The sequence below is a fragment of the Amblyomma mixtum genome, chromosome 2 (assembly GCF_055824585.1).
Source record: "Amblyomma mixtum isolate Tamu chromosome 2, ASM5582458v1, whole genome shotgun sequence".
NCBI lineage: Eukaryota > Metazoa > Arthropoda > Arachnida > Ixodida > Ixodidae > Amblyomma > Amblyomma mixtum.
In genome coordinates this window covers 171466132-171488610 of record NC_143013.1, presented here as the reverse complement: position 1 = coordinate 171488610, position 22479 = coordinate 171466132, and the positions used below count along the sequence as shown (strand labels likewise).

Below are 22479 nucleotides of genomic sequence, written 5' to 3'. Positions count from 1 at the left end.
CAGAGACATAGTGAAGAGCAGATCTTACCGGCGGTGGTTAGACTCCCTATTACCTATGCATCGGTTGAGGCTTGTATTAGCTCATGCCTTTGAAATAAGGATAATTCCGCTGACGCGTTTGTCGCGAATTTGCAACGTTAGAAATGAACACCGCGCACTAATTTCAAGAAGAAGTGAGGTTATCAATATTGGTGTCTCTGTGGTCCTGATAGGCTGCGCTTTATGATAAAATCCTGTAGCGACACTGAGACGAAGCCGTGTCAAGGTAAATGGCATGCAAATATACGCCAGCGCATAACTTCTCCCCCAAAGTAAATATGCAAGTACATAGTCACATTCAACTATTTATTTGGAGTGTCTCAATTTGCGAGCACTGCTGCCGAAAAACAGAGGAGAATTAGTTTTGTTATGTGGAAGAAACGTGGAGGCCAACAAAGAGGGTTCAGCTTACGTTAAGGACAGCGCAGCGAGCTATGGAAAGAATAATGATAGGTGTAACGTTAAGAGATCGGAAGCAGGCGGAGTGGATGAGAGAACAAACGTGGGTTAATGACATCCTAGTTGAAATCAAGGGGAAGAGGTGGGCTTGAGCAGGGTTGTAATCAGAAGGCACGATAACCGCTGGTCCTTAAGGGTAACGGAGTGGATTCCAAGAGAAGGCCAGCGTAGCAGGGGGCGGCAGAAAATTACGTGGGCGGATGAGATTAAGAAATTTGCGGGAATACGGTGGCCGTAACTGGCGAAGGACAGGGTTAATTACAGAGACATGGGAGAGGCCTTTGCCCTGCAGTGGGCGTAGTCAGGCTTATGATGATGACGTTTTGTTTATAGTCTCAGAAGCAACAAATGTATCCTCTTAGCCACCCGTAGCGCCAGCCGCAGCCACGGATTTGTGCTTCGAGTTTCGTGTTGTTGTTACCATGTAGCGTTATCGAATCTCCACAGCTTTTGTCATGTCCTAAACACAATGCTAGACAAGTGCCACTTAAATCTTAACTCTTGCCGTCATCTTCTCTGCAGATAAGAGTCAGTGTTACCCGAAAATAGAATTAGCCGTGGTCTTTGTGCGCGTCTACGCCCCACAGTTCTTACAACAGGCATCGACCGGGCAGAGCTGCAGGTAGGCGAACTTCATGAAATTATTTTTAGCGTGGTTCATTCCTAAAAGGTATTCCCTGCATTTTTCTTCACCTAGTTCTTTAAGGCACTTTTGCCTGCATTATTTATGCAAGTGCAGCATAAAGACAGCGCAGTATCACAATGTATAGTAGCATGAAATAAGGATACAGTATAAAGCCTACAGAAAGTAAAGATAACGAGCTCTATACCAAGAGTAGAGGTCAGTTGTAAAGGTTCATACACATTAGAAATATCACAGAAGAACCCATTGTTTCATTATTTGCAAAATTTCTAACTTTAATTAACAAAGAAATGGCGACTAGGCGTGCGGTAATGTGTACATTAAACATTTAGTATGACAGCACAATCAGGCTAAAGTCCCATTTATTCATCGTCGATACCACTCATTCATTGTCATTGGGGTTCATCACGGCCTTATGATGCGAAAAGTGATTTGAGAAGCTGTTTATGACATTTACATTAAACGACCGCGTGTACATCAGATCAGTGCCGATGCCTCTCGATATGGTCGGTTTTTCTGGATCCGCATCCATAGCGAAGTTGTTTTCTGAAATGAAATGTACGAGTGGCATGTGTTTGCTCACAACATAACTCAAGCCGCCGGTGTTCAGAATTGGTGACGCCCATCACACATTGGCTTCAATCTGGGTCAGGAAATCGACTGCGTCTCTTTGGGAGGCTTCTTCGCTGGGCGGCTTCTGGTTCTCGCTGGCGCCTTTTAGTGTTCTGGCCCCCGTGACTAGCGGCATCGTGCAGCCGCTCTTTCCCTCAACGCTTGCGTGACGGCGATGTGTGTGCGGCCTCTACGTGCTAACATGCTCGGGCAGCACGCTCTATGGCGCTGTCCGTCCATGCGACTGACGCGAGGTCTTCTCCAGGATAGACCGCCGAGACCCGCGTCAACGCTTCTCGTTTTAATGCAATAGCATTAGACCCCAAATCATAAGATTTCGCGTCCTGCGGCTGTCGCCAGTAGTTGTTTGGTCGATAAAGGTCACATGACCTTGTGACTTCGTCAAAACTGCGCACCGTTAATTAATTAAATTCTGTTCAATCCAGTTGCCACTTGCTCACCATGGCACTGCACATCATGCGATTTCGCGTCCTTGGTTAGTCACAAAAATCTTCAGTGTTCGAGTGGGCGTTGACTCCAAAACGTCGCGTTACTATGGAACGAAAAGTCAACACTGAAAAACAAGAAAGGGGGGGGGGGGGGGGGCGCAACTTCTAGTTTCCCGTTCTCGGCGCATAGGCCGAATTTCGCCGAAAGCCAGTGAGTGGGAACTGAAGATTACAGGGAAAGAGCCACGAGCTAGTTATTTTCTGAAAAGGTGACAAACGTCTCAAGCACGTGCTAGGGAGCCGAGAAACGCGTGCTCGAACACTTCGGACAACGCACCGCAATGAAAGACAATCAACGCTATTCCTAAGGATAGGCAGTTCTTTGCTGGATTTAAACATTTAAAGCGCCAAATTTCTGGAAGGAAAATGGGTTTGATTGGATTTTGACTTTTTGATGAACTAGCTTTTTGTCTGTGCCTCCCAGCGTCACCATCAAATAAGCCCGACTAGGCTCAATTCAGGACATAGCCCTCTCCCATATCTCCGCAGTTAACCCTGTCCTGTACCATCTGCGGCCACCCTACTCCAGAAAACTTCTTAAATCTCATCCGCCCAACTAACTTTCCGCCACCCCCAGCTGAACTGAAAGGTTTTATTTTATTTTATTTTACCGAAGGCGCGTGGTCGGCCTAGTCGGCTGGTGCCGTCAGCCATCGGAGCATTTGGAAGCATCAGAGGATTCCAATTCGTTGGCGTAAACGCTGAAAGTGCAATATTTGCCCGTGTAAAGGTCGCTGCCACTGGTGGGTAGTGCGGTTCTTGTTGCGGAACCTGTTCAAAGCTGGCAAAACCTCTTCCCAGCCGCGTGCGTTTGCCCTGTTACGTTTCGCCTTCGTCGTGAGGAAAAATCGGCGCGGTTGCAGCGGAATGCCGACGAGTCCCGAAAGGCACGCGGGGTCAGCGCCTGGATTAGCTACGGAAGCGGCGTCAGTAATCAACCCAGCAACTAGCCAGCGCAGCTCTGCAGTGCACCTTCTCTGCAGAAAGAAGTTAGCTGCCAAGGTCGGCAGTACTTGACATTCCGAGGGGCCCGGGGGTCAGCTGAGCCCAGTCCTCAAGTTTGACAGCAGCATCCGTCTTCCGGGAAGAAGCTTACAGCGAGCGTTTCCTCTACAACGCGCGGACTTGCACGTAGCATGGACCCTGCACGTGCGACCACATGAAAAGCGCGGGAACGCTGCTCGTGGACATTCCAGCGTCTGCACGACACAGATGGCATCCTTCTCTCTCTCTCAACACGTGGCGGGGGCGTGTTCCCTATTGTGAGAGTGTGTGATGGGTGCCACAGTGAACTTTCAGGACACTCTTTCCTCGGCAGCCCCGGCCCCAATCTAGGGAGCCCAGGGAAAGGAAACGCTATAAAACTCGGCGCCTTGTACGGCCGAGCAGCTCCTGACCATCGAGCTCATCGTCATGTAGCTTCTCGTCATCAAGCTCCTTGTTATCGAGACTCTCTTACTGAGACGTTCTCTCAGTTGCTGTTTGTATATAATGTAAATTTACTCGTATAAAGTTCTTTTTCTTGTGTTTCCCGTAACCTCGTTTCCGATCTCCCTCATCCCCTCTCCGACCCGACCATGCTACCTGAGCCGCAAGAGCCCTTGTTACGGATCGGAACGCCCTCTAGTCTACGGGCAGGAGTGTAGCAGACCTCATGCATTTCGATTTCTTCAGCCCGCCGTCACCACAGCAAAACTCCTTGTATCCCCGTTATTTTGGTATTCGTCGTCTTCCTGCGCCAACTGAAATTTTTTTTATGTAATCGTGTTCTAACTTCCTTGTGTTCTCCTTGTGTCTCATCTTCCTCGCCAGTTTCATTTTAGGGCGTAAGCCTTACTTTCACCATTGAGCGAAAACCCGTCTCTGTGTGTGTGCTGATGCTCGATGGTTCGCATAAAAGATGGCGTCTTCGTGCAACCAGACAAGTGGCGGCTAAATTAATTATATGTCTGTTGTGTCCCCTTATCGCTTTTGTGTGTGTGCGCCCCCGCACCCCCGCATCCTCCTCCTCTTCTGGGAAGCCACTCCCTCCCGTGGACGCTTTTCCGCTCCCTCCTTTCTTCGGGCGGCCAGTTCGGCTCCTGCCTCGGTCAACGCTGGTCGCACCCTCATCAGCTTTAAATAAACAAAGTCTTAAGGTACCGTGTGCGTCTTTCGCTGCATTGAACACAGCGACCGGACACGACAGTGGCGACGAGGATGGGATTCGACCCGCGCTACGCAACGCTATTGACAAGCCATGGCTACGCGAGGGTTTCCCAATCAGACACCAGAATTCAACGGCTCATCGTGGTCATCGTGGGTTGGACGCCTTCAGTTTTACTTTGAAGCTAACAACATCACAGACCCAGCCTTGAAGAGGGCCAACCTGCTGACGCTGTGCGGGGAGCAGACCTACGATACTGTCTGCGCCCTTATTCAGCCAAGCACACCAGCGGCAGTGTCTTACGACGACATCGTAAAAGCGCTGCAAAGGCACTACGACCCAAGGCCATCCGAGGTCTACAGCCGGGCTCGCTTCCAACGACGAGATCAACTGGGAGGAGAAACTGTGAGCGCCTACGTAGCCGCGCTCAAGAAGCTCGCTGCCGACTGCAATTTTGGAACGCTGTCGACAACAGCTACCGGGCAGGAGGGAGACGCAGCTTCTTCTGCTAACACCACCATGCTTCCCTTGGACGTGATGTTACGCGACAGATTTGTGTGCGGACTGAGTGACGAGTCACTGCAGCAGCGCCTGTTCGCTGAGAAGGACCTCACATTCAGCAAAGCTTACGACATCGCCGTTCGAGCGGAGAGCGCCGGTCACCAGCAGAGAGGGATTCGCCGGAACACCGAGCCGGTACACCAGACAAGCAACCAGGTGCGCAAGCCTTCTGTTGTTGTAAAATCGGTCAAAAAGGCACAACGCTGCTGGCGGTGTGACGACCAACACAACCCCCAGGGATGTCGATTCCAGTCAGCCACGTGTAATTTTTGCCACAAGCGAGGGCATATCGAAAGAGCATGCATTACGAAACGGAGACTTGCCAAGATAAAGTCACCTTCCCAGCCTAATCACAGCGTCAACGCCTCAGAGAATACGCCGCTATCTGATCTCCATGGAACAACATCAGCAACACCATCTGTGTTGTACGACCTGAACACCATGAATCTCGGCACGCGACCGAAGATTTTTACAGAAGTAAGCGTACATCACCAGCTGATTAAGTTCGAGGTGGACTCCGGCGCAGCCTGTACTCTGATCAGTGAGGAAACGTTCCGAACTTCATGGCCATCTGACGCACCAGCCCTGCAACAAGACGACACGCACCTGCGAACGTGGTCAGGACAGAATCTGCCACTATTGGGCTCTGCCAACGTGCAGGTTAACTACAACGGCCAGACCCATACGCTACCTCTGCTTGTTGTGAAGGGCACAGGATCAAGCCTTCTAGGGAGAAACTGGTTTTCTCCACTAGGCGTGATGAAATGGAGTAAACATCAAAACGCCGATGCGCTAAGCCGTCTGCCACTAGACGCAACTGTTGACGAACCATTTCCACCAGGAGACGTTCTGATGTTCGAAGCACTGCCAGAACCTCCGCTTACAGCAGGCACAGTTGCAGCATCTACGCAGAAGTGCGCAGCTCTCCGGCTAGTTTACACAGCTGTTCAACAAGGCAACGTGCATAAACTCAAAGGGGACAACTTCGACGCTTACCGCAGGCGAGCTACAGAGTTGAGCACCCATCGCGGCTGCATCATATTTGGGTCCCGAGTTGTGATGCCGAGAGAACTACGCGCACAAGCTATGTCTCTCATCCACGCCGGACATCGGGGCATCGTTGCAATGAAAAAGTGTGCCAGAAGCTACATGTGGTGGCCTGGCATTGACAACGACATCGAAACAGTGGTGCGAGAATGCAAGCCTTGCCAGAGCAGCCGGAGCGCCCCGCCGAAAGCTCCTGCCCCAGAATGGGAAAAGCCAGACACACCATGGCACACACTGCACATTGATTTTGCAGGACCAATTGAGGGCTGCACTTTCCTTGTGGTCGTAGACGCCTACACAAAGTGGCTTGAGATAAGGCAAATGGGACAGACGACTTCGGCAGCAGTCATTGACAACCTCCGATCACTATTTGCAACGTTCGGCCTGCCGCGCAAGGTAGTGTCGGACAACGGAACACCGTTTGTGTCTGCGGAGATCCTCAAGTTTTATCGCGACAACGGGATCTCATCAGTTACATCGGCCCCCTACCACCCAGCGACAAACGGACAAGCCGAGCGCTACGTAGCCGAGCTAAAACGCGCCCTTGAAAGAGATCAGACAGGCTCGCTGCAGCGCCGCCTTGCGCGCTTTCTCTTCAAGCAGCACACGACGGTTCAGAGCACAACAGGCGAGACCCCCTCGAAAATGATGTTCGAGCGTGAAATGCGAACCCAGCTCACAGCCATCCTCCCCGAGCCAAAGGCAGAGACGTTCCGGGAAGAAAAAGCAATTCCGCGCTGCGGCACGCTTAATGAGGGGCAGCGCGTCCTCGCCCGACAGTTTCTGAAAAAGCCACGCTGGGAGGAAGCTACAATTGTCAGACGCATAGGCCTGCGCTCTTGGCTCGTCAACATACATGGCACAGTAGCACGCCGACATCTCAACCAGGTAGATTTACGACGCCGTCTGAGAGCTGTCCGCCAGCGGAGAGAACACGTGCACCATCTTCCCACATAGCCTGGCCCCTCTTCCCGGAAGAAGAGACTTCGCCCAGGACAGACCTAGGAGACACAGCGAACAACAGCCAGCCTACAAGTGTTTCTCCCCCGAGCGCACAAAGCCAGCGCGCCTCCACGCGTGAGCGCCGACCCCCTGCACGATGCCAGGCAACTTTCTAAGGGGGAAGGAAGTGTTGTGTCCCCTTATCGCTTTTGTGTGTGTGCGCCCCCGCACCCCCGCATCCTCCTCCTCTTCTGGGAAGCCACTCCCTCCCGTGGACGCTTTTCCGCTCCCTCCTTTCTTCGGGCGGCCAGTTCGGCTCCTGCCTCGGTCAACGCTGGTCGCACCCTCATCAGCTTTAAATAAACAAAGTCTTAAGGTACCGTGTGCGTCTTTCGCTGCATTGAACACAGCGACCGGACACGACAATGTCCCGCGAGGTTATCGCGCAGATCAGAAGGCGGAAGCTACGCAGGGCGTCCCAATCGCGAGCTGTAGCCCGGCTGCGAGTTGCTTCAGGCATGAGAGGATTCTTCCGATCAGCTAGAATAAGATTCATGCGGAACATTCGTGATGCCAGCAATATATATATATATATATATATATATATATATATAAGAAGTTGGGGAAGTCACATTGAAAAACTTAACAGATTTATTCAACGTTTCGACCAGGGACTGGTCTTTTTCAAGAATATATATATATATATATATATATATATATGTGTCCCTGCAGGGCGAAACCGCACCAAATGTTAATGAAGTTTCTTGTTTACTACGGTGGCGTTTGTTCTGCCGTAGCGACGTACAGTATTCGTTTTTGAATGCTCCCGAGAAGATGAAGTCGAGGGTTGGAGGATATCTCGTCTGTCCGGATACAATCTTAATAAAATTTAAAAACGGATGCCGAACAAAAGAAAAAAACAACAAACAAAAAACTGCGGGAGCCGAAACGCATCCCTCGTAAGGAATCATTTAAGGTATGACTAGCGTAAGGTATCGCTCATGAGGAGCACACGACAGTTTACGTACAGTGTTTGGATGCAACTCAGTACAAATTCTTTCCTTTTTCAGGACACCAAGTACAAATAAATTTCTACGATGTCAGCTCGAAGGCCCTACCGCCAAGTCATCGATGGTGTGCCGAGGTGTGCTTTGCTCGACCCCGAAATCTTCAGGAAGAACTCCTCCTTCCGTGCCGCTAAAGGCGACATTGTGCAAAGCACGTACCCCAAGAGTGGCACAAACTGGATGCAGTACATCACTCAGCTCATCGTCAAGGGCGGTGAGCAGATTAACTTTGCGGAATTCACTCGCGACGTCCGCTCAATCGAGTACATGGACTGCGCTGACTGGAAGCCGATTCTGCCCCTAAGATTGTTCATCACACATCTGCCGCTACGCAGTGAGACGATGAACGAAGACGCCAAGTATGTATACGTGGCCCGCAACCCGTGGGACGTGTGCGTCTCAATGTTCCGCATGATGACAGATGTAAGCACCTACCGCTTTCAGGACGGCACGTTCGAAGATTTTTTCGAGGCTTTCATCGAAAGTGACCTGGGCTACGGGGACTACTTCGACCACGTGGCATCCGGGTATGCGCTGAAGGACGAGCCAAACGTGTTCTTTGTCACCTACGAAGAACTCCTGACGGACACCAGAAGCACGGTTCTGAGACTAGCCCACTTTATCGGTGGGGATTATGGACTCGTTTTTGAAGAAAATGAGAATTTTCTTCAGAACGTTTTGGAATACTCCAAAGCAGAAAATATGAGGAAGAACTTTGTGGCTGAAATCTCAGGAAACAAGGTTCCAGAATGGAATGATGTGATGACCAGGAACAAGATGACCAGTAAGCATGGCTATGAGGGAGATCAAAACAAGTTAGTCATTGTAAAAGAAGCCAGGATTGGGAGCTGGAAGGATTACTTCACAACAGAAATGCTAGTTAGTTTTGAAAATAAGATACATGAAAAAGGAGATAAGGCGTCATTCATGAAGCTCTGGGAGGGCATCCATGAAGAGGCGATCACCCTGTCTGGCGTGTCAGCGTAGAACCAACAGCAATTCGTACTCCTGCTGCTGTGTGCCGCCATTATAGCACGAGGATGGAAGAGCCCGCAAGAACCTTTAAAAGAATAAAATTCCCAGATGTATTGTTGTGGTCTATGGAACTGTCAACTACCTTGCGCCATTGCTTAGACTGGCCAATAACAGAATGATGACGATTCTGTATTAGATGTACGCTTTAATAATGTCTCAGAAAATGTGCGGTAATATTCAAGGTATCTCTTCTTCAAGATGTTTGGCAACTCTTCAAAAGTAATCCCTGTTGATTGTTTGCAAGTGTAGTCAATTTCATCCTATAATTTTAGCGCGTGGAGTTTCGCTCCAGTACTTTGTTAGTGAACTCTAAACACGATTTCCATTTCAGCTACCTCTGTTCACCATGTGATCGCTCTCAGTTTTTCTGCCAGGAGTACGATTCGAGGAGAGCTTCGACGAGGAGCTCAAGGGCAACTAAATCTATTTTTGTTATTTGTTCAAGAAATTCAGGCGAACCTGATTTCATATATGAATATTATTTTGCTAGTTTTTTAGTTGGTGAATAATAATGCCATGGTGTCATGACAACAGTTAGATAGTGAAAAGGCTTCCAAACGAAAATCAATCGTGCTTACTCGCGCTCACAGCTCAGCGAAGGACTCTGCAGCGGCGTAGCAACAAGTGCGCTGGGCGGCCGACCAAGAGAGATTGCCGGCCACTTTGGGGTGCGCTAAATTTAGAGCTGGCGAAGAACGATCGAGATAAGGCGCCAAAGCAACTACAACTGTCTAGAACTATGTAGAAAGAGTCGCACATATCCGCGATCAGTCCAGATAAGCCTTTTCGTATGTCATGCCAGAAAAAAAAATGTTAAAGCGGCGTGCATCATCGTTCACTGAGAAATATCTTCATAAAGAACACATGTACAATCTCCGGCATACCATTTATAACAGAGACAGGATTCGTACAAACTACGGAACACAAAAGTTAACATATCAGATTACTGACTTCTTGAATAAGCACGCCATGGTTATGAATATCATTACTGACAGTTCTTCAGCTCTAGCCTTTAAAAGAAACATTAACACATTTTTTTTGAGCACACAATTTTGACTATTTTCTTTTTTTTTTCTTGGTTCCAAGTAGACACCAGATGGTTTTTGTTGTGAATGTTTTATTGTTCCCGCTTGTTTATTTTCTCTGCCTATTACTGCATGCGATTTATTTTGGCTGTTTGTTTCCTCGCAGTGTGACTTAGCCCTGTATGCTATGCTGTATTAATGTGTTCCTTTTATGGTGATCGAAACTTTGTTTAACGATGTGACTGTACCTGCTGTTGAGTGATGTGTTTGGGAAGGGGGCCGACACTGAGTCAGGCATTAATTTGCCTTTATGTCTGCCTCCTAGGCACCTATTACTGCTGCCTGAATAAAATGACTTTGACTTTGACTTTGGCAGCAGTTTTGAGTGTGCCAAACAAGCAGAAAAACACGAAATTACTCCTGCCTCATGGAAGCATCGACCCAATGCTTGAAAATAAAAAGTAAGGTGATCAGAAAAATAAAGACGGACACTGCAAAATAAACATTGAGAATGGATAGGGAGTGTCCGTTGCAGTCCGCAATATCGCTTTAGACCGACGACATGGACAACTTCTGGTCGTGCACGACGTCTCTGGTACGACTTCATTGTCTAGTTCACCTAGTAGACGAAGAGCCTTGTACGGGCTGAAATAGCGACGAAATAGTTTTTCACTGAGCCTGCGGCGGCGAATGGCCGTCCACACCCACAATCGCTCACCGGGCTTGTATTCCACGTGCTGTCGGCCAAGTCTGTAGTGTCGTGCGGTGGCGCCCTGTTGGTCCTCGAGCCGTATCTGGGAAAGTTGTTTGGCTTCTACACGCTAAAGAGGCGGCGACGTCGATATTGTCTTCGTCGTTGACTTTTGGGAGAGTGGCGTCGATCGCGGTGGCTGTCTCCCTGCCATGGACGAGAATGAACGTCATCTGGGTGGTCTTCTGCACTGCAGTGTAGTACGCAAATACGACGTAAGGGAGAATAGCATCCCAGGTCTTGTGCTCGGCGTTCACATACATCGCGAACTTGTAAGCAATGGTTTTGAGCGGGTTATTTGTAAGTCGGTTGGTCTGCAGGTGGTGTGCAATCGTTCTAAGGTGGCTTCTCTAGGTGTGATTCAGTATGGCTTGGGTGAGCACTGCCGAAATTGCGGTTCCTCTATCCGTGACCAGAACTTCTGGGGCGCCGTGGCTCAAAATGATCTGCTCGACGAAACGTTTAGCGGCTTCCGCCGTAGAACCACTCCGCAGGGCTTTTTACATCGTTGTAGCGGGTGAAACAGTGGGTCGCCACAATGACCCACTTCTTTCCTGGTGCTGACTTTGAGAAGGAAGGAGGAGATCCATTCGAATCCGTTGAAAGGGCTTGCTCGGTGGTGGTGTGAACTTCAATAGTCCAGCTGGCTTGATCAGCGATGTCTTTCATTGTACATACTTAAAGAATTTTTTCACGGACCGTGCGACGGCGGCAGACAGTTGCGGCCTGTAGTATATATCTTGGATGCGGCGAAGGGTGCTGGTAAACTCGAGGTGCTGAGCTTCTGGTTCTTCACGCGAAACATGCTGAATTTCTTCTTGCGAGCTGTTAGGAACGACGAGGAGGTACGCGGTCATGTTGGAGGCGAAGCTTTTCTCCAGAGGGCGGTCTTTTGCAGACAGAAAGGCGGCAAACGTCGCCTGAACCCCGTTGGGGCAGACGACTTGCCTTCGAGGTACTGGACTAGATGCTCTAGGACAAGATTCCAGTGTTGGTGTTGCGCGAAATCGCTGCTGCTTGTCGCTCCCAAATGGTGCCCTCAGCACCCTCTTTCGGTGGTTTGTCGACAGGGACTTGGACAGAGTGTGCGCATCGGTGTGCTTGCTTCTAGCTCAGTAGACGGCGGTGATGTGGAAATCCTGGAGGCGCGAGGTCTATCGATGGAGGCGGCCGTAGGAGTCCTTCAGTTTCGCATGCCAACACAGTTCGCTGTGGTCGCTGAGCACCTTGGACCGTCGTCCATGGAAGTAGAGGCGGAATTTTGACGTCGCCCAGATGATGACAAGGCCCTCCTTCGCGGTTGTCAGATAGTAAACCTCGGATAGGAAGCTACTAGCGTAGGTGATTACTTTCTGCAGTCCGTTGCTTTTCTGAACAAGGACGGTGCCTGAGCCCACGCTACTTGCGTCGGTATGGATTTCAGTCTCTGTGTTTTAAATTTAATTAATGATTGGTCAAGAGAGGTCACTTGAGCTACGACGTCTTCGTAACCTGCCTACCGGGCTGTGACACCCAAGTTTCTAGACAGGAAAAAATTAAAAAAAATTGAAACAGAAATCCGAAACAAATGTTACACATGGAAAGGTCCGCACCGTCACAATGTCGTGCAGTAGCAATAATTAGGACGGGCACTTAAGGCCCTTACCTGCTGAAGGCACGTGAACTAAAGGACTTTAACACAAAGGCCTTTGGTATAAAGACCTTTTACTTTAAGGCCTTTACTTACCATAGAGGCATTCACCCTAAAAGCCTTTACCCTTGATAGTCCTTGAACTTAAAGGCCTTTGAGAAAGACCTAAGTAAAGGCCTGCCTGGTGTACACACATGGCAGGTTGCCTGCAACCCGGTTGGCCGGTGGGGCGCCTGCCATAAAGTAGGCTTCAGGGACGTGCAGTCGTTTTCAAAAATACATGGTCCACGGCTCTGGCGGCAGGAGTGGCGCTGCTATCTCCATCAGGCGCGCGCTTCGAGGGTGCACCAAATGACGACAAACTACGCCGTCACTCCAACGCAAGTACGTACACAGCTTGATAAATTTCATATGTGGCGTCTGTGCTTCGCTGCTGAGTCTTGCTACTGTAAAGGGAGCCTTGATGATCGCGCGCCTTTACGCGCGCCGTGGTGGGCGCACGACGAGCTGCATCGGAACGCCTGCCCCCATCCTCCCCCCCCCCCCCCCCCCCCACAAAAAAAAAAAAAAACGCGCCAGGGCATGGTGCTGTCGCTTTTTCGCGTTCTCTAGTCGCGCAGTAACAGGAACCATAGGACCACGACCGCAGCGTAAAGCCAAGACACCAGTCTGTGAAGTGGTGCTGACCTGTTTCAGTGGAAAAACACTACTTAACACTGTCCGAATCAAGAGTCTTGTGTGAAACCTCGGATTTACTCGGGAAAGAGGGACAGAGGCCTCGTCAAGCCCCACAGCCTTTAGCCTCGGCCCCTGAAGCAGATTCTCTAACTGCTCAGCTCCAATATATCTTTTAAATTTCAATTTCAAAACGCTCTGGTTAATTCGGAGGAGCGTCGCGTCAGCTGTAGCCAATTAGAGGGAGACCTTGCGGGTGACCTTGGCAAAACCTAGCATAGCACCAGACCCATGCAGAAATAAAAAAAATACTGCTGCGACTGATTTTCGAAGCCGTGACGGCGAGAACAGGTCAGGTTCGCTGGCCACTGTACGAAAGCACGATGCAGCCCACTCTCGCGCTCAACTTCCATCTGTGTCGCGAACAGATCAGATCAGCTTCAAATTCAAATTCAAATTTTTATTTTGCCACCATGGTACAGATGATGGCGGGGACCCGTAGTAAAAGCTGCCTCGATCAGAGTTTAATCTGAGTCTAGAGAAAGAAAAACATTTTTACATTGCCAGTAGCGTGTTGGGAAGCTTGGGCCCGTAAGCTGAGCTCTGGGTTCCCAGCTGGAAAGCTCCCACTGCTCCGTTGTGGCATTGAGTCTCTGAGTCGAATACCGTCGGCGGACATGCCGACGACCCAGAAATGAGTCAGCCAAGCTAAACACTTGCTTTCGCACTTTTACTAGTTTTAACTACGTTAAAACCCTGCCACCTTTTCTCTTTTGATGGCCGCGTTGCAAGTCTGGCCAGGGAAAAATCTATGCTCATGTTTTCTCCTTTGTGTGTTTAACAAGCGCACGTTGGACTCCACTGTGTTGACATTTAAAGTAAAATTATGGAATATGAAAGCTAGGAAAGGCGATAAATAACACTAAAAAATAAAAATGAACAAGGGAGGGGAAAACCTCAGGTTGCTTGAGCCAACGTTTCGACAAGGGGACTTGTCTTCGTCTGGGCAAAGCGTTCATCATTGGCAGGGATGAAATAGGGCCTTCGCTCCGAGGAGGAAGGCCCCGGGGGTGGGGACGGAAAGTGGCGTGAGAGGGGATGCGTGTCAGGAAGGGGAGGGAGGTGAACCTTGATTCGTTAAACTGCAATAGTGGAAAAACTTATATCCGGGGGGTGTGTAATGAACAAAGGCTTTGAAGGGGCTGCGACGGGGGGAGGCGCTGTAGGACCTGAAAAACTCAGATAAGAGGATTAGTCAGCGTGGTACAGGGAAATGAGAAGAAGGCAAACAACATAGGCTGGCACTGGAAGGCGGGGCATTTCCAAGGAAGGACAAGGCAGGGGGGGGGGGGGGGGGGGAATGGCTCGAGTTCAGAGAAAGCCAAAAAGGTGGGGCGGAGGGGGTAACAGGAATGTTATGGTTTCCGAGAACTGATAATAGGGGATTAGGAGAAAAGAAAAAAAAAAAAGGGGGGGGGGTGAGTCACAGGGAGACGGTGAGAAGGCCGGAAATGTGGTGGAAGAGATGACGTGGGAAGGGTACAAAGAGCGATAGTATACTCGGAAGTACTTGTATTTGGCCGTGTTGGTTCATAACTTTTCAGGAGGACACAGGGGCGCAACAAAAGACCCGGACATAGAAGCAGACAGGGACAAGCCCTTGTCCCTGTCTACCTCCACGCCCGCGCCCCCCATCCCGCCCCTGTGTCCTCCTGAAAAGATAATATACTTCTGCGAGGTTCTAAGAAATGGTCTGAGCACGTGTAAGACATTTGTTAATTTAAAATTATGCTAACCCTGGAATGTACCTGAGAGATTCCAGGTTTCCTCTAGACATGTTAATCCCTGTTGGTTGCAGTGTTTTAAATTTGTGGATTAGGAATGCTTCTCTGTATTTTCTGTCCCTAGTCGATTTGAAGCCTTGATTGAAGCCTTGATTGAAGCCTTCCCCACCCCCGGGGCCTTCCTCCTCGGAGCGAAGGCCCTATTTAATCCCTGCCAATGATGAACGCTTTGCCTAGACGAAGACAAGTCCCCTTGTCGAAACGTTGGCTCAAGCAACCTGAGGTTTTCCCCTCCCTTGTTCATTTTTGTGATCGCAAAGGACCATCAACCACACCCTCTCTGTACCATAGACTAAAAAATAAAGTTAGGCAATGGTTCAACTCTGCCGAACCGGGTTTCACGCAGTGAAAACAATATTAAGCATGATTTAACATGTTTTATCATTAGTACATCTTTTATTGTTCCTTAATCCTTCCCCACTTCACAGTCGCTAATTCGTCTTCACTGACTGTCTTGCTGGAGACGAAGACTGATCGATGGTCAGGCCCATGCCAAAGACTAAGATCTTGACACCGTTACCACAGCCTGACGAATAGAACACGGATGGTAGCACACATGGAAGGATTCTTAAGAGCGAACAAGATAGTTTGCATAAGCACACACGGCATACAGACTGCCAAACGGGTTATCGGTAAAGTGTTGGTGAAACTGTCTCGTAGCGATGGCAGTCTCACTCAAACGAATCGCGTGAATCGTCGTTCTGTCCGCAACAATGTCCATCGGTGACTCAGAGTCGGTGGTAGAAGTAGTTCAGACCGATGTGCCGCCGCTGTCTTGCATTTGTCGCTTCTCCGGTTCTTTACGCCGTCTCTTGGAAAGTCGCTATTGTCGTTCTTCTGGGGTTTCCGCCGCTCTTTTAGACTTTCTAGTCTCATTTTCTCGCTGTTGAGCCCACTCATGGCAAGCGATGTCTGACGGATGGTAAGAAGCCGCTTGCCGCAATGTTTGAAGCGTAGTTCACTATACGTGTGCTCCTCAGCGCAATCTTATTCCTCCATCGCGTGTAAGGCGCACAGCTCTGGTTATATATACCCCATGCCTGACGTTACAACTATGAATTAAATCCCGTGACACAAAGTGCTTACCACGTGGCTTTCTTTCTGACTGCCGACAACTTGCAAGGTTAAAATTCAATGTCAATGTTCGAGATCTAAGCTCAAAGTAAAATGTCAAGGTGGAAGGTCTAGTTTGAAATTCAAGGTCAAAGTTCAAGGTAAAAAGTGGTCCACTAAGTGAACCACAAATGGTTAGGTATATGTGCATAGCAACGCTAAGAATGACTTATTTCAAATTCGCTTCAAGGTCATTCGGAGGCTCGCGGCGAAATGCGTCCCAGCTATAGTAGTGTAGCTTTTGCTACAAAAAAATCTCTGCCAACATTGTCTCAGTGTTCGACTTAACAGCGTTTGTTACGGGAACTTAAGTGTTTACATCGATGTGCTCAGAAAACGTGGAGAAGACCATATCCAAACATCCGCGGCTGTTTCCGGAAACACCCCTTCTAAGACGCAAGCCGCCCCATCTACCTCATGGATTTTGCGCTACTATTGCGCTTCACAGCTACCTTCGCTATATCTGGTATATATCCTCGTTACATCAGTTAATAATTTTTGTAAACGTGTGCATCACAGCACGAAGAATCGTTTCACACCATCCAGAACCGCGTGCGACAAATGGTTCGGCCGTAATGGCCGTCTGAATGTCGGAATGTACAAGTGCAGACATAAGTAAACGGAGCACACAATTTCGTACTAAGCGCAAACACGTCTTCCCTACAGGGAATGACGACACATTGTTCGTTCACGAGAAAGCACACTGGCGTCCCCTACCAGTATGCACACAGCATACTTGGCAATTTCAATTAGACAACGCGCGAAAAATGTTGAATTATGCTCCATTTAGTTTTGTCCTCGCCTCTACGGTCTGAGTTGCGAATCCCACATATATTTTGGGCTTCATCTCAATTAGTAAATCTATCAATTTATCCTCAGGAACATGCCTAGTCATTTGACACTACTTGGAACATTCTGTGTCATATGCGTGGGCCCCAGATTTGACGCTAATTCTGGTCCCGGGGGGTGGTCCTACTTCGATGACCGCTATACTGGCGCATATACAGGGTGTTTCACCCTAGACTTTACGGAATTATTAAAAGTAGGCTTTTTGAGCTGAATACTTAACTTTTTTAACTATCACTGTTATGCTCCCTAATTATTGAGAGGCCTGTAGCCCACCGTAAGTAACATCCAAATCAGCCTTTTGAATTTCTAGAACGAGATCACCCTCGGCGCTGTGACCCAACAAATTCTGTCTATCGCACCAAAATACATGCTTTTTGTGAAGCTTGGAGGCAAAGCAACCTCTCTAGTGCACCAACTCTGCGAAATAGCTAAAATTTGTTGGGCCACAGCACCGAGGGTAACTGTGTTTTCAAAATTATAAAATCTGATATGGACAATAATTACTGTAGGCTACGGGCTTCTAATTAATTGAGGATAATAACACTAATAGTTTAAAAGTTAACTGTTCAGTATTAGTTAACCAGTCTGCTAGGCAGCACGCCTTAGCTGTATTCCGATGTACTGCAGCCGTTACAATGCTATGCCGAAAAAAGCGCTCTTCTTACTCAAAGAGCCTATTTTTATAAAAGGTGTAAATTTTTAAGTGAAAAACCCCGCATAATGGATGGAAAGTATAGGTATCAACTGAGGTTCTACGAGCCATTTGCTACGGTGTGATACAATTTGTTCCCGTGGTTGCTGTTTCGGTCAATTACACCGGCATTTTAGTGAGACGCGTCCTTGACAAACGTAAGTAGTTAGAGCTAACGCTCTCAGCAGAAAAAAAAATGGCGGAGAGACTTCAGACTTTTCACGTGTTAGGATGCGAAACCATAAGAAAGTGCATGATTTTCACGCCATGCTTGTTCCTGGATTAAAGTTCTTTTCTACGACTCTATGAGAGTCACAACGTCCTACCGCGTTCCGGGTGGTGTCCCCGCGCGTACGAGGGGGTACCCAAAAGAAACCGGACTAAATTTTTTGGTCGGCAAAGCTTCTGTGGTACCGCGTTTTGCCACTAGGAGCGCATAGAACGAACATTCCAGAGTCAGTAAGGCGAGTGCCGTCGTTGAAGGAGGTCAGACTAGTTTAGGCAGAGTTTTAGAGTGACGACTGTTTTGTGTGAACGTCGTTTTTGCAATGGCTGATTTTCGTGAACAGCGTGCGCCGGTGAAATTCTGATTTTTGCTCGGAAAAAGTTGAATGGAAACTCCTGAAATATTAAGAAAGACGTACAAGGACGATGCTATGGGGACAACTCAAGTGTTCCTGAATCGAATCCTGAATCAAAGCAACAATCATGCCAATGGAAAACTTCAAATTCACCTCGCCTCAAGAAAGCTCGTCAGGTGAAACCAAACCTCAAAACAATGCTGATTTGTTTTTTCGACGTGAGAGGAGTCGTTCATTGAGAATTTGTTCCGCAGGGTCAGACAGTTAGCCAGGCTTTCTACTTGGATGTTTTGAAAATATTGGGTAACAGTGTGCGGTGGAAGGGGCCAGATTTGCGGCGGTCGGGTGACTGGTTTTTCCATCATGGCAATGCCCCTGCTCACACAGCCCTGTCGCTACGACAATTTTGGACCAAAAATGGCATGACCCCTATTCCTCAACCCTCATACTCTCCCGACCTTGCCCCGTGCTACTTTCTTTGTTTCCTAGAATGAAAAAATAGGTGAATGGAAAGCGTTTCGCTGATGTTGCTGAGATGAAGAAAAAAACGACGGAGGCACTGTCAAACATCACAAAAGATGAATTTAAACAATGTTTTGAAACATGAAATGAAAGATTCGACAAGCGTATCATTGCAAGTGGGGAATACTTTGAAGGAGATTGAAGGTCTGTGCTTAAAATGTGAACAAATAAGTTCAAACAAAAATAAGTCCGGTTTCTTTTGGGTACCCCCTCGTATGACATCATCCGGATTACTGTACCGGAAACGGTTGCATAACAATTTAGATACGAAAATCAGGGAGTGCATTCAATTCAAGGTGCATATGTCTTCGGTCCGAATCCCGTTCGCAAGCTAGCTTCCAGCTTCACTATTCAATTCAATCAATTTATTCTCCAGTTATACACTGGAACCTTCTCCGGGCTAGAAGGTCCGACTGGGCCTTGACTGAGTCCGGCAGACGTTTACAGGGCAGGAACAGTATATACAGGGAAATGCTATGCAGTACAGGATTAAACAGAGAGTGTATATATATATATCTTTACGCAGATTTAATATAGCAGGTAAGTAGCACTTGTAAGCTATAAGCAACGACAAATGGTACGGCACCACCCGGAATGCAGTGCTGGAAACTGTTGTGTTGCAATTTTGGGAAAACTGCCGCCATATTGAGGTCGGCCAGTCAGTTGGCCAGTGGAAGTGGGCCAGTCTGTTTAATGCGGCTCGTGATAACGTCACCATATTTTTCTTGAAAAAATTGGGATTTTTGTTACAGCCTGCGGGTACGCACCTTGATGCGCGCACACATACACGCACGCAGATATACTACTTGTAATGCTTTCGCACTAAAAAGACGGACAATTCGACCCGACGCACCCCACAAAGGGCAGATGAGGAAGTGAGGGAGTAAAAACTTTACTGAATGGAAGAGGAGAGTTGTGGTCAATAGATGATGTCCAGACCATGCAGAACTCGGACTGCATAGGCCCATTGAACGGCCTTGACTTGACTGTCTGGGTCGTCGCTGGCCTTTGCTGAAAGCCACGCGTCAGGTGAGCGAGCAGTCATGACATGTCGAGGTGGGAGGTGCGCTTCACAGTTCCAGATTATGTGGTCCAAAGCAACCTTTTCGCCGCAGTAATGGCAGTTTGTGCTATAGATTTGAGCAAATATGTTCGAGTGCACATTTCGGCTGTGGAAGGCGTCGGCAGATAAGGAAAGCTGCCCGCACTGCAACAGCGGAGGACGATGTGGTTTAGAGGAGGCACTTGTGAATCGGTCAGCACGCTAGCAAAGCCGTTCTTTCAGTCATCCGCCTCGAATCAAATCGGTAAACAAAAGTAAAGCTTCCGGAAAAATAGGGTTACGTATTCGTTCGATTGGTAGGATATTCAGAACCCATTGACACGAGACAAAAAGCTCCTGTCTCCCGAGTGTTCTTCGCAGTTGAAGTATCGTACTTTAAATTCGTGACGTCATTACATGAACATGAGCAAATTAGGATTTAGAGATGGTTGGCTTGTTTAGTTGTGGTTGGGTTGAGGGTTGAGGCTGGGGCAAGGGCTTGTCTTGCCGTTCCTTCGTCTCATCTCGTATTTCTTCGCTACGCCTGTCTAACTCTGTCACTGCGTAATATTTTGAAGTATAAAACGAACACCTTTGCACGAGGTCATTTCTAGTGCCCAAGTATTGAGCTTAGTGTAAAGGCTTGAAATTAGGCATACATAATAAGGTGAGGCTACCTACTGAACATACTGGTTCCTTCTACAGCTTCAGAATAAAGAAACCACGTTTTCAAGAAAGGAGACACAGCGTGTGTATTGTCAACGCATAGTCTCTGCGCTGCACTTGGTAAGCAGACACCTCCTAACACAAATGCACCACTTGAGGCTTCATAGTGCGTATGCACTTCCATACGAACTCCCCTTGTTTCAGTGATGTCTGCGTGAAGCCTCTGAGTAGCAAGTATAACTGGCTCATTGCGTCAGTGGACATCTCAATCGCGCTGTGAGTAGGCGGTGACGTCGAGCTAACAGTTGAGGCAGTCATGCGGTTAACTGAGGCATTGCATCAATGGAGGTCTTAGTAGCGCTTTGAGTAGGCAGTGACGTCCAGATACCAATTGAGGCAGTTATGCTGCTTACTGGGTCTCTGCGTCAGTGGATATCTCAATTGCACTGCGAGTAGGCGGTGACGTCCAGCTACCAGTTGAGGCAGTCATGCGGTCAATTGGTCCACTGCATCAATGGAGATCTTAGTAGCGCTGTGAGGAGGCGATGACATGCAGCTACAAATTGAGGCAGTTATACGGCTAACTGGGTCAGTGCGTCAGTGCACATCTCAATCGCGCTGTGAGTAGGCGGTGACATCCAGATCCCAGTTCAGGCAGTCATGCTGCTAACTGTGCCACTGCATCAATGGAGATCTTAGTAGCACTGTGAGTAGGCGATCACATACAGCTAAAAATTGAGGCAGTTATGCAGCTAACTGGGTAACTGCATCTGTGGATATCACAATCGCGCTGTGATTAGTCGGTGACGTCCAGATACCAACTGAGGCAGTTATGCGGCTAACTGGGTCTCTGCGTCAGTGGAAATCTCAATCGCGCTGTGAGTAGGCGGTTACGTCCAGTTCTGCAAATTGAGGTAGTTATGCGCCTTTTTTTTCTCAAAACCAGAGGAAACTTTAGACTCAATTTTTTTCATTAGAGCTTTAAACTTTGCGCAATAGCCTACAGTGTATTACGCTTTGGTTAACGTTGCTTTTATTAATGCTGTGCCTTTTGAAAACAGAAGGTCAACAGCATACTGAAATCGACTCCTAAATCGGTAATGCATGTTAAGTCACGTAATGAAGATAGTATTGTTTTTGAACTTCCACATATGCGTGACTTTAAATACTTATTTTACGAAACACTAGTTTTCAAATGCATCTAGACAAACGATGTTTGCACTCCATACATTACTGTGCGAGATCTTCGAACTCGCGATCGCTTCGACCACGCCCACTGCACAGCAAAGGCGTCTTCCATATCCCTCCAATTAACTCTGGCCTGTTCTTTGTCAGTAGCCGCCACTGTAATCCCGCAAATGTCTTAATCTCATCCGCCCACCTAACTTTCTGCCAGCCCTGCTACGTTTGCGTTCTTTGGAATCCACTCCGTTACCCTTAAGGATCAGCGGTTATCTTGCCTTCGCATTACATGCCTTGCCCAAGCCCATTTCTTCCGCTTGTTTTCTCTAGGTCTCATTAACCCGCGTTCGTTCCCTCAGCCACTCCGTCCGCTTCCGATCTCTCAACGTTACACCTATCATTATTCTTTCCATAGCTCGCTGCGTGGTCCTTAACTTAAATATTCTCCGCTAAATCCCTGTCTACTTCAAGTAAGTTGCTAGCTCCTCTATTCTGTTTAATGCTGTCGACCTTCATGTTTTATTGTCTCCTTTTGCGAGTACTTGTGTTTTTCTTTTCGATTATTTTTTTACTTGTTTGTTGTTTATCTCTTGCAGTTTTTTATGTCAGTATCTGCCACGTGTGCTGTCTGCTGCCGGGCGCGCCACTCAAGTCTTCTGGGACTTTGGCAGGCTCGGATTTGGACTTCAAAGACAAAAATAAACATTATTTATTTATTATTTATTTTTGATGCGGAAAGGAAAGGCGCATAACAAACTCCCTATGTCAGTGGACACCTCAATCGTGCTTTGAGCTACGTGGCGGTGGTGCCCATCTCCAACAAATCGTGCGTTCGCCCACTATTTCAT

The 22479-nt window shown here is 48.2% G+C and overlaps 1 protein-coding gene across 1 annotated transcript; it reads left to right on the top strand.

Annotated features, from left to right (window-relative positions):
- Positions 1-7822: 7822 nt before the first annotated feature.
- Positions 7823-9054, top strand: LOC149361607 (sulfotransferase ssu-1-like). The gene has a single exon (XM_089569550.1). It carries the CDS (start codon positions 8056-8058, stop codon positions 9010-9012), a length of 957 nt encoding a protein of 318 aa, XP_089425676.1. The 5' UTR covers positions 7823-8055; the 3' UTR covers positions 9013-9054.
- The last annotated feature ends 13425 nt before the right edge of the window (positions 9055-22479 follow it).